We start from the raw sequence: 12,135 nt of genomic DNA, 5'->3' as shown, positions 1-12,135 counted from the left end.
CGCAGGGACGCTCCCTTCCTCACTCGCCGCCTTCCCCGCCCGCGCACGGGGCCCGGCGGCAGTGGTGGAGGCCTCTCCGTGGCCTCCGCTGGTCGCTGGAAGCCCTCCAGAGACTCTGGAGGGCCTCCAGGGACCAGCGGAGGCCGCGGGGCACCCGGCGCTGGTCCCGGAAGGCCTTCCAGAGCCTCTGGAAGGCCTTCCGGGACCAGCGCCGGCCAGCGAAGGCTTCCCCGCGGCCTCCGCTGGTCCCTGGAGGCCCTCCAGAGTCTCTGGAGGGCCTTCAGGGACCAGCGGAGGCCGCGGGGCACCCGGCGCTGGTCCCGGAAGGCCTTCCAGAGCCTCTGGAAGGCCTTCCGGGACCAGCGCCGGCCAGCGAAGGCTTCCCCGCGGCCTCCGCTGGTCCCTGGAGGCCCTCCAGAGACTCTGGAGGGCCTCCAGGGACCAATGGAGGCCGCGGGGAGGCCGCGGGGCACCCGGCGCTGGTCCCGGAAGGCCTTCCAGAGCCTCTGGAAGGCCTTCCGGGACCAGCGCCGGCCAGCGAAGGCCTCCCCGCGGCCTCCGCTGGTCCCTGGAGGGCCTCCAGGGACCAGCGGAGGCCGCGGGGAAGCCGCGGAGCAGCCGGCGCTGGTCCCTGGAGGCCTCCAGAGGCCAGCGCCGGCAGCTCCCTCCCTCGCCGCGAGGCCGCCGCCGCAGGACTCCCCGCCGCCGCCGCCGCTGGATGCCGCCCTGGAATCAGGTAAGGGGGCCGAAAGCGGGGGGGGGGGCGGCCTTCCTTTCTTCCCTCCCTCCCTCCCTTCCTTCCTTCCTTCCTTCCTTCCTTCCTTCCTTCCTTCCTTCCTTCCTTCCTTCTTTCCTTCCTTCCTTCCTTCCTTCCCTCCCTCCCTCCTCCCTTCCTTCCTTTCTTCCTTCCCTCCCTTCCTTCCCTCACTCCCTTCCCTTCCTTCCTTCCTTCCCTCCCTCCTCCCTTCCTTCCTTCCTTCCTTCCTTCCTTCCTTCCTTCCTTCCTTCCTTCCTTCCTTCCTTCCTTCCTTCCTTCCTTCCTTCCTTCCCTCCCTCCCTCCCCCTTCCTTCCTTCCTTTCTTCCTTCCTTCCCTCCCTCCCCCTTCCTTCCTTCCTTCCTTCCTTCCTTCCTTCCTTCCTTCCTTCCTTCCTTCCTTCCTTCCTTCCTTCCTTCCTTCCTTCCTTCCTTCCTTCCTTCCTTCCTTCCTTCCTTCCTTCCTCCCTCCCCTCCCCTCCCCTCCCCTCCCCTCCCCTCCCCTTCCCTTCCCTTCCCTTCCCTTCCCTTCCCTTCCCTTCCCTTCCCTTCCCTTCCCTTCCCTCCTTATGTTCTTATGTGACACAGAGTGTTGGACTGGAGGGGCCACTGGCCTGATGCAACAGGGCTTCTCTTATATTTTTATGTGACACAGAGTGTTGGACTGGAGGGGCCACTGGCCTGATCCAACAGGGCTTTTCTTATTTTTCTTATGTGACACAGAGTGTTGGACTGGAGGGGCCACTGGCCTGATCTAACAGGGCTTCTCTTATGTTCTTATGTGACCAGAGTGGTGGAGTGGATGAGCCATTGGTCTGATGCAACAGGGCTTCTCTTATATTTTTATGTGGCACAGAGTGTTGGACTGGAGGGGCCACTGGCCTGATCCAACAGGGCTTCTCTTATGTTCTTATGTGACACAGAGTGTTGGACTGGAGGGGCCACTGGCCTGATCTAACAGGGCTTCTCTTATGTTCTTATGTGACCAGAGTGGTGGAGTGGATGAGCCATTGGTCTGATGCAACAGGGCTTCTCTTATATTTTTATGTGGCACAGAGTGGTGGAGTGGATGAGCCATTGGTCTGATGCAACAGGGCTTCTCTTATATTTTTATGTGGCACAGAGTGTTGGACTGGAGGGGCCATTGGTCTGATGCAACAGGGCTTCTCTTATATTTTTATGTGGCACAGAGTGTTGGACTGGAGGGGCCACTGGCCTGATGCAACAGGGCTTCTCTTATATTCTTATGTTACACAGAGTGTTGGACTGGAGGGGCCACTGGCCTGATGCAACAGGGCTTCTCTTATGTTCTTATGTGACGCAGAGTGTTGGACTGGATGGGCCACTGGCCTGATCCAACAGGGCTTCTCTTATGTTCTTATGTGACAATACTGACTTTGGTGGACCCAAGCACTGATTCAGTGTAAGGGAGCTTTGTGTTTATGACTGGAGTAGATAATACTGACTTTGGTGGACCCAAGCACTGATTCAGTGTAAGGGAGCTTTGTGTTTGTGTCTTCTGGTGCAATTTTGTTCTCAGATCCTGTATTTACTTCATCAGTATATGGGATAAGGCACTTTCTCAACTGTGCTGCATAATGCAGCCTATTTATTTTGTCCTGTTGGCTCTGTTGGCTCTGTCTGCGCCACCTTCATCACTTTCGGGGTGTGGATCCCCCAGTGGGGTGGTCTCGTGACTCCCTCCGCCGGCTGTTTCTGATAGCCCTGCGCCCCCTCTTTCATTTGATATGTGTCCCGTGCGGGTGCCACCCTCCCGCCGGGAGATGCCGCAAAATGAGCCCCCTTGAGGCTTATGGCGGCAGGGCTCGGGGGAAGCGAGCTAGACTGCTGTTCTTTTGAGGGGTTATAGAGTGTTTCGAGCCCGTCCCTGTGGCATCGGTCCCATCGTTGTGGGGCCCAGGGGGCCGGCGCAGCGGCACGCTGAAGCAGCCTGTCGGTCACTTCCGGGTTCCTGTCCTGCATCTCGACCTGTGTTATTAGTGACAGGCTGCTTCGGCGTGCCGCTGCGCCGGCCCCCTGGGCCCCACAACGATGGGACCGATGCCACAGGGACGGGCTCGAAACACTCTATAACCCCTCAAAAGAACAGCAGTCTAGCTCGCTTCCCCCGAGCCCTGCCGCCATAAGCCTCAAGGGGGCTCATTTTGCGGCATCTCCCGGCGGGAGGGTGGCACCCGCACGGGACACATATCAAATGAAAGAGGGGGCGCAGGGCTATCAGAAACAGCCGGCGGAGGGAGTCGGGAGAGCACCCCACTGGGGGATCCACACCCCGAAAGTGATGAAGGTGGCGCAGATAGAGCCAACAGAGCAAACAGGACAAAATAAATAGGCTGCATTATGCAGCACAGTTGAGAAAGTGCCTTATCCCATATACTGATGAAGTATATACAGGATTTCAGAACAAAATTGTTTCCGGCGGTGATATTTGGGGGATTTTTGGGGATGTCACAGGAAGTGCTGTGAAGTCACTTCCTGTTTCCGGCAGTGGCATTTGGGGGAAATGATGTCACAGGAAGTGATGTCACTTCCCATTTCCGGCAGGTGACGTGGGGAAATGATGTCACAGGAAGTGATGTCACTTCCTGTTTCCTGTGGTGGCATGCCGTCACCGGAAGTGACGTCACCAGAAGTGATGTCACTTCCTGTTTCCGGCGGGGCGCGGCGCACGCTTCGCGCGCACACACCCCTACCTCCCCCCCCCCCCCCATGTGTCCCTGGCTGGCCTTCAGACATTATGGTCACCCTGCTCTCCCCCAATGCCTACTGTCACGCTTTCTCTTTTTTAAGCCTTTAGTGCTGAAAGAGCTATCAGTTATGATAGTGCCATATTAGATATTTGTACTGTGTAGGCAAGGCAGAGCTGGGGCCAACTGCATCCCCCCCCTTTTTCAGCATTACAACAACTGGAAATTGCTTCAGTATCCTTCATCGGTTGCCCTTATGATATCTTTTTATATTAATTCTTTTTCAAGGCATGGGAACATGTTGCCAACTACAGGATCACTCAATGCAATTTTAATATTTATAGTACCAATATAGTATTTTAAGAAGTATTATATTACAGCTATGCTAACCTAATATTGCAGCGCTATTATTATGTTGAAGGCAGGTGTTTTCAATTGTTTTAAAAAGATGCCACGCCCCACCCTGTCCAGGGGTCCCGCCCCTCAAGTGGCCATCTCCCACCTGCCTCCCGGGGCCCTACCCTGGGTGGCCGGGAGGTCTCAGAATAGGATGGAGGGCCGGGTTACAGCACCCTGTCGTCCCTCTGGCGGGTCCTTCAGCTCACTCTCACTTCCTCTCTCTCTGGCTGCACGAGGATCTTTCTGGCTCCAACACCACGTCTCAGGCCATCATCGACCTCCCCACGGGCCGCCCAGCTCCTTCCTTTTATTCCCAGCCCGAGTCGCCTCCCCAAGAAGGGCTTCTCCAGGCTCCGCCCCCCTTTAAGGGCAGACACCCAACAGCCTCCTCCCTTTCCCAGGGCCTGCTGGGCTGGCTCTGGCTGTCAGCTGAGAGGGGTGTGGCTCTGCTGGCCTGGCCCCTCCACTCCAGCTTGTCGGGGAACGGGAGCCTTGCGCCTCGACTGCGGATCTGGGGCTGGGCTTACCTCTTAGTCAGGCAGTTCCCAGCCCCAGTGTCTTTCCCAGTCCTGAGGAGGCTTGCGCTGCTGGCCTCGGTGGCTCCTTTGTGGGAAGCGGTGGATGTTGTCTGCACGGCCCACCGGGTGAGCAGGGAGGGCCTGGGCTGCTTTGGACCACGTCGGGGTGGCCGGGTGGGTCTGGGGGTTCAGCTGGCGTCCCGGGGGTCTTGCGGTGGTTCGGGGGGGGGGCACCGGTGGCAGTCCCGGTGGGCTGCAGCCGGGACAGATGTTAAGTTTATTTTGTTCCTTTTGGAGTGCAGCTTTCCTCTTCCTTATAGATGCATGTTTATTTTAAGCCATTCCAAAATCTTGTTGGGAGTCTTTTCAAGCACTGAAATTTTTTTTAACTGTCCATTTTCTTTAAAATTAAATACTAAACACTGCATTTTTTTTACTGTTTAAGGATGAAGTGGCCCACACACTTACAGAAAGCAGAGTATTGAAAAACACTAGACACCCCTTTTTAACGGTGAGTTAATATAATTATTTTAATTATAGAACCTTGTAGTTAAGTTGTAAAAGGATGAAAAAAATTGGTGTATAGTACAGAGATCAGAATATAGATTTATATGATGAAAAGACAAAGGAGACAGCTGGAACAGCAGTGAATAAAGACTCGTGGCAAATCTGAACAGGCACAGACTAGAGCTCATCTTAAAGCCTTCTCTGTGGCAGTAAAGAGACAATATTTATCTGCCACCATTGTGTCCTGCAAAACTCTTCCAGTCAGGGACCTGTTGAGTTCTGACCTAGGGGAGGAGGTGGACAGCTCTGCAGCCTGCAGCAGTTGTTTTGCTCAGTATGACAGGGATGAGAGAGCGGCGGCCCCTTTAAGAGGCCAGGAGCCGCCGGGTTAGGGAAGACAGCTGGGTGAGGGGCTAGGTGCAGGGAAGAAGGGGATAAAAGGAAACAGAAGGGGAAGCACGGGAGCTTGATGGGCGGTGAACGGGAAAGAGAAGAGAAATAAACAGTGTGATTTAGCAGCAAGAGGTCTTGGTCTCCTCCTTTTCCATGATAAGTGGTGGCCCTTATGGGGAAGACTGAGGCAGACAAGCCTATCAGAGTGGAAAAAATAAAAAGAGGAAAGGATGACAGACCCAACTGCTGGCCCCCTAGACCTGACACAGTTTGGGGAATGGCTGGCAGCAGCCCAAGGGGAGCTAATCCAGAGGGTGATGGACTGGCATCAGGTTTCCCAAGACCTCTGGCTCCAAGAATTTTCCCGGCTCTGGGCGCAACGGCCCTTAGCACCCGAAGGCACAGCCGGGGGGCTATTCAAGCTTTCAAAATAACACGGATGACGTTGAAGCCTACCTTGGCGCTTTTGAACAGACCGCTACTGCAGCGGCGTGGTCCAAAGCACAATGGGCAGCCATACTGTGACCATTTCGGACAGGGCCAGCATTAGTCTCCTACCAAGGGCTGAGCCCCACTGATGCTACCGATTATGATAAGGTAAAGAAAGGTAAAGAAAGCAACTCCGTGCTTACACCCTGCGAAAAGGGGAAAGCCCATTGGAGGTGGCCTACATCCTCAAGGAGTTGGCACGGAAGTGGGTGAAGCTGGTCGGAGCCTCTGCTGAGCAAGTCCTGGAGAAGGTGGTGGTGGAGCAGCTGATTTTGCTGATGCTGCAGATGTGTCGGGCCTGGGTGCTATGTCAACAGCCCTCCACAACAGATGCGGCAGCTGTGGGACAATTATTGGGCAGCCGAGTGAGCTTTCCCTGCACCCGAGAGTAAGCCCCTGCCCTCCGAGCCTCGACCCCGATGGGACGGCAAGCAGGAAGAGACAACGGCGAGGGAGATGGGTCATGCCTGGCAAGCAGATGGATGAGCCCACATGTCCCCAGTCCAGGCAGGGGGGTGGGACCAGCCATGGTTTCCAGCCGCGGAAGAGAAGGAAGGTGAAGATGGGCAGAAGGGGAATGAGACCACTAAAGACACTGGGGGAGCCGAGGAATGCCACACTCTGGGGGCAAGTCCCTGAGGTACTTGTTTCACCTGTGAGCAAATGGGCCCCTATCAAGGGGACTGCCCATATATGGAATGTGATCTCTCAGCACCCATGCTCCAAACCTCCAGTAACTCAACGGACCTTTCTCTGCTCGAAAGAATGAAGTTGTTTGATAAAGTTACCTGGGCCATAGTTGACACAGGATGTGCACCCACCATAGTGTGGGCAAACCTGCTTCCGGTTGGAACAGTGCCGGACGTGCCCCAAGCTGTGAGATGTGTCCATGGGACAGCGGAGGAGTGGCCCACTGTGAGAGGAACCCTCTGGGTTGGGTTGTTTTGCGCCAAGATAAAAATGGCCGTCAAGGCGACCCTCCTGGCGCTGGTGCTGCTGGGGCAGGATTACCCATATTGGAGGCAAGTTACCATTGGGGCGGCCTCCTGCCCTCGTCTCGTAAACCCAGATGAACTCCATGCTGCCCTCACTACATTAGTAACAGAAACCCCCGAGGGCGACGTAGAGCAACAAGTGGCAATGCAAAAGAGACTTCCCCCACTGGCAGCAAGAAGATAAGATGGTGGAGCCGGTAAGGTTGCATCTGGCTCTGGTGGAGGGGAGGATAGTAGATGCCTGGATGGGGGATAGGCTACCCCATTTTGTTCAAGAGCAAGGGCATTTGTGGAGGGAGACTAAGTGGGCAGGAGGCGCCGTCCCTCTCCGCCAGCTGATTTTGCCATAGTAAGTGAGAGAAGAAGTGTTAAGGCAGGCCCACGAAAACGAATGGGCCAGACATCTGGGCAAAGCCAGGACGCTGAAAAGGGCCCTTTCGTACTTCTTCTGGCCAACGATAGCCGCTGACATGGGACAATACTGCCCACAATGCCAATGGGCAGACCCACAGGGGCCTTCCCCTTTGCCTTTCCAACCCTTTCTGCTGATCACAGAACCATTCCGCCGATTGACATGGACTTTATTGGGCCCTTACCCTGGACTAGAAAGGGTAACCAGTTCGTTTTAGTGGTCTTAAACTATGGCACCTGCTTCCTGATTGCCTTTCCTTTAAGGACGATGAAAACCCCAGCAGTAGCTTGGGAGTTGCGTTCCGTCTTTGGGTGGGTGGGTGTCCCTTTGGAAATAATTACAGATCAGGGCCCCAGCTTCACCTCTCGGCTTTTCTGTCAGCTCTGTCAGCTATTGGGGGTTAAGCATTTTCAAGCCTCAGTGTATCATCCCCAGACGGACAGCTTGGTAGAGTGTTTTAACAAAACGTTAAAGCACATGCTGTGCAAAATGCTGGGGGAAGCACTAACCGACTGGGACCTAGCCTTAGACCCCCTCCTCTTTGCAGCCTGAGAGGTGCCCTAGGAGTCCACCTGCCATTCCCCTTCCCAACTCCTTTATGGACGAGCCACAAGGGGGCCTCTGGCAATCTTAGCAGAGGGGTGGGTGCGCCCATGCCAGGGGACCCCCAGCCTTCGACTTAACAGTGTGCCCTTGACTTAACAGCAGTTGAGTTCCTTGGCCACATCGTCTCACCCCATGGGACTTGGATGGACCCGAACAATCAAGGCGGTCCTGACCTGGCAGACGCCGTGGAACCGCAAGGACGTACAGCGGTTCCTTGGCTTTTCCAATTGTTACCGCCAGTTCATCCCTGCCTATGCCGACGTAACCACGCCTCTGACCCAGCTCCTCCGGCCCAAAGAGCTATTTCACTGGATTCCCGAGGCAGACCATGTCTTCACCACCCTGAAAACCTGCTTCACCACCGAGCCGCTCCTGCGTTACCCAGACCCGCAGCTGCCTTTCACAGTAGAGACCAGTGCCTCCAACGTGGCCGTAGGCGCAGTGCTATCCCATCGGGAGGACCCCTCCCAGCTGCTACAACCCTGCGCATACTACTCGTGGCAGCTGATGCCTGCAGAGCGCAACTACGTCATCTGGGAGCAGGAACTTCTGGTCATCAAGACCGCCTTCGAGGTTTGGAGGCATCACCTTGAAGGGGCCCGCCACCCCATCCAGGTCCTGACTAACCACCGGAACCTGGAGCTTCTACAGACTGCTTGACACCTCATCCAGCATCAGATCTGGTGGTCCCTCTTCTTTTCCCAGTTTGACTTCTGAATCACCTACATCTTGCGGAACCAGAACTGGAAAGCGGACGCCCTCTCCTGAAAACCAGAATACGTTGTGCCTCTAACGGAGGAGGCCCCAACTGGGCTCATCCTTGCACCCTCAGTCTTTGCTGCCACCACGACACACCCAACCTTGGCTACAGACATCCAGGCCAGCCAGGCCCAAGACCCCTGGGCTCAGCAATGCCTCCTGGAAGTGCAAGATGTCCCGGCCAGGGACCTCTCTACCCGCCAAGGTCTCCTCCTGCACCGTAGGTGCCTATATGTGCTTCTGGAACCCCTCTGTGCCCCGCCTGACACACGACTCCCCTTCTGCAGGGTACTTTGGCCAACACAAGACCCTGCACCTGCTCACACCGGAGTTCTGGCGGCCTCGTGTTTGTGCCGACGTGGCCCACTATGTCAGTTCCTGTGAGGTCTGCAGACGAGCCAAGAGTGTACTGGCCAAGCCCTCGGCTTTTGCATCCCCTACCCACACCTGCAGGACCCTGGGACACCGTCTCCCTGGACTTTATCACCGAGCTCCCCAGGTCCAAGGGGCAAACTTGCATCCTGGTAATGGTGGACCTTTTCACCAAGATGGCTCACTTTGTTCCATGTCCCAAGCTGCCCACAGCTCCTGAAACAGCCCAGTTCTACCTCCAACACATCTTTTGCCTGCACGGGCTCCCGGCACACTAGATCTCAGACCAAGGCTACCAGTTCACCTTCCGATTCTGGCAAGCCCTGCGCTCCAGCTTAGGCACCCAGTTGCATTTGTCCTCAGTGTACCATCCCCAAATGGATAGGCAGACCGAATGCACGCTGGAACAATATCTGCGTTGTTATACCAGCTACCAGCAGGATGACTGGGCCGCCTTGCTACCTCTGGCTGAGTTTGCCTACAACAACGCCGTCCATGCGTCCATGCAGCAGACCCCATTTGCGGCCACCTATTGGTACCACCCTCGCTTCTTCCCCACAGTCCTGCCCCCCACAACAGTCCCTCCTGCTGATGTGCACCTGCAGGAACTCCAGGCTCTCCAGGATTTGCTCCAAGAGCAGCTCCAACAGGCTAAAGAGGCCTACAAGACAGCTGCCGACCAAAAGTGACAGGTGAGGCCCCCACTGAAGCCCAGGGACCATGTCTGGCTCTTCACCTGTGTCGGCCTGGCTGGTCTCGCAAGCTGGACCCTCGCTTCGCAGGGCCTTACCTGATCACGGACCAAATAAACCCCGTTGCTTTCTGGCTGCAGCTGCCAGCCACCCTCCGCATCCACCCGGTCTTCCACCAGTCCCTCCTTGTTCCTGCTACACCACCAGATTCCATCCGACCGCTGCTTCCAGTGCCACTTCCTCCTGTCCTGGTCGATAATGAGGAGGAATATGAGGTCCACCAGCTCCTGGACTCCCAAATCCACTGCAGGGACCAACTGGACCTCGTGGACTGGGAAGGCTATGGCCCCGAGGACCGTTCATGGGAACCCGTGGACAACCTACATGCCCCTGACCTCGTGCAGCAGTTCCACATGGCCTACCCTGACTGGCCTGTCCCATCTGTGGGGGAGGGGGTCCTGTGGGGAGGGGGGTAGTATCATGAGCCCTGACGAGGAGGTGCTGGAAGTGTTAATAGACCCGGAAGAGTTACCAGCCAGTTCCTCAACTGAACAAACAGCAGCTGGCCCATCAATCACTCTCCAGGCACCAGTGTCAGCTGTTGACGATCAATCTCCTCCACGCTCTCCTCCTCACATCTCAAGAGTTCGAAGCAGGCTCCGGAAAGAACTTTCAGAGCGAAGACATGAGGCACGCCAATGCTTCAGATCTCTCAGCCCTGAGTTCTAGCAGAGTCACTGCCACCCAGGGAGCAGGCTGATTGAGACTCCCATATAGCTCCCACCCAGGACCTGGTAACCTTGTGGAAGCAACAAGTCTATTCTCTGGCTTGCATCCATGCTCCTTCCTGATCCTGACCTGCTTGATTTCCTTGGCACCCTGACCTTTTGGCTTCTGGGCATTGACTTCTGATTCCAGTTTGTGATTTTGCATTGGTGATCTGGCTCCTGCTTGACTTCCTGTACTTTGACCTTGGACTAGCTTTGGACTCCTGCCTGCATCCTGAGAATATGACATGCAACCCTGTGGAGACTATATCAGTTCACAGCTATGCCCTTTGGCCTACACGGGGCAGCGGCTACTTTTCAAAGGCTAGTCAATCTCTTAGGTTACGCCAAGGTTACACTGCAGCATATATTGATTTGGTCATATATAGCGTGTCCTGGGGTGTCCACTTACGACACCTCGAGAGGGTGTTGGAATTAGTAAAAGAAGCTGGTTTGCACCTTAACCTCAAGAAGTATACCTTTGCTTGCCCCAGTTTGCAATATCTAGGACAAATGATAGGATGGGGAAAGATCTGGCCCATCCAGTCCAAGGTAGCGGCTCTACAAGGGTTGGTTTCCCATACCTCGAAACAGCAGGTGCGAGAACTGTTAGGGCTGGCAGGGTATTATGGCAGGTTTATGCCCCACTATCCTCCTTGACAGCTCCCCTGTCAGATCTGCTTAAGAAAGTAGGAGAACCTCTCCCCTGAATGGAGCAGTGTCAGAACGCTCTAAAAACTCTAGTGGCCATACTATCACCTCCTTCTGTGTTATGCAGCCTTTCCGGTTGTACACTGATGCTTGCAACGTCAGCCTCAGCGCAGTCCTTATGCAAGAACAGCAGGGGGTAGAACACCCCATGACTTTCCTGAGTTGGAAATTTATACCACAAGAACACCGCTACTCAACCCTGGAGATGAAGGCCCTGGCGGTGAAATGGGCTGTAACATCTCTATGTTATTACCTGCTCTGCAACCCTTTCATCCTCGTTACAGACCACACTGCCCTCAAATGGCTGAAAGATCGGGGAGACCACAATGACCAGGTGCAGAGGTGGATGCTAGCTTTGCAACCCTACACCTTCCATATTCAGCATCAACCGGGAATACTACATGCTAATGCCGACTTCTTTTCACGTTGGGCAAAAACAGTCCTGGCCCTGGGCACTCTTAAGGGAAGGGGTGTGTGACAGGGATGAGAGAGCAGCGGCCCCTTTAAGAGGCCAGGAGCCACCGGTTAGGGAAGACAGCTGGGTGAGGGGCCAGGTGCGGGGAAGAAGGGAATAAAAGGAAACAGACTGGGGAGCACGGGAGCTTGGTGGGCAGTGAACTGGAAAGAGAAGAGAAATAAACGGTGTGATTTAGCAGCAAGAGGTCTCGGTCTCCTCTTTTTCCACGACACTGAGCACTTTTCAGATAAAATTTCTTGTCCATCTTGTCACCTGTTCTTTTTAACATCTACATGAAACCACTGGGAGCTGTCATGAGGAGATTTCGTTTGAGTTGCCACAAATATACAATGACAGTCAGCTCTATCTCATGCTTCAAGCAGATTCCAAACAGCCTGTGGACACCTTGAACAGGTGCAGGCAGTTTTGGGATAGATGAAGGCTAACAAACTGAACTTTTAATCCCAACAAGACTGAGGTGCTGTGGGGGGTAGGGAGGGTCTGACCAAGGAACTAGGATATCTCCTGTTTTGGGGAGATAAATTAGTGGGTTCATAGCTTGTGGGTGCTGCTAAACCCAGGTCACCTCTTGGATA

At 55.1% G+C, this 12,135-nt stretch overlaps 1 protein-coding gene across 3 annotated transcripts in view; it reads left to right on the top strand.

Annotated features, from left to right (window-relative positions):
• AKT3 (AKT serine/threonine kinase 3) overlaps positions 1–12,135 on the top strand; it is a 340,649-nt gene that overhangs the window by 219,991 nt on the left and 108,523 nt on the right. For all 3 annotated transcript variants that reach the window (XM_060243709.1, XM_060243690.1, XM_060243700.1), the window contains one exon: positions 4,825–4,890. In XM_060243709.1, the coding sequence (XP_060099692.1) occupies positions 4,825–4,890 (66 nt within the window). The remainder of the gene's footprint in view (positions 1–4,824; positions 4,891–12,135) is intronic.

Source organism: Heteronotia binoei, chromosome 1 (genome assembly GCF_032191835.1).
Source record: "Heteronotia binoei isolate CCM8104 ecotype False Entrance Well chromosome 1, APGP_CSIRO_Hbin_v1, whole genome shotgun sequence".
NCBI classification, from domain to species: domain Eukaryota; kingdom Metazoa; phylum Chordata; class Lepidosauria; order Squamata; family Gekkonidae; genus Heteronotia; species Heteronotia binoei.
This window is presented reverse-complemented; position numbering and strand designations above follow the sequence as displayed.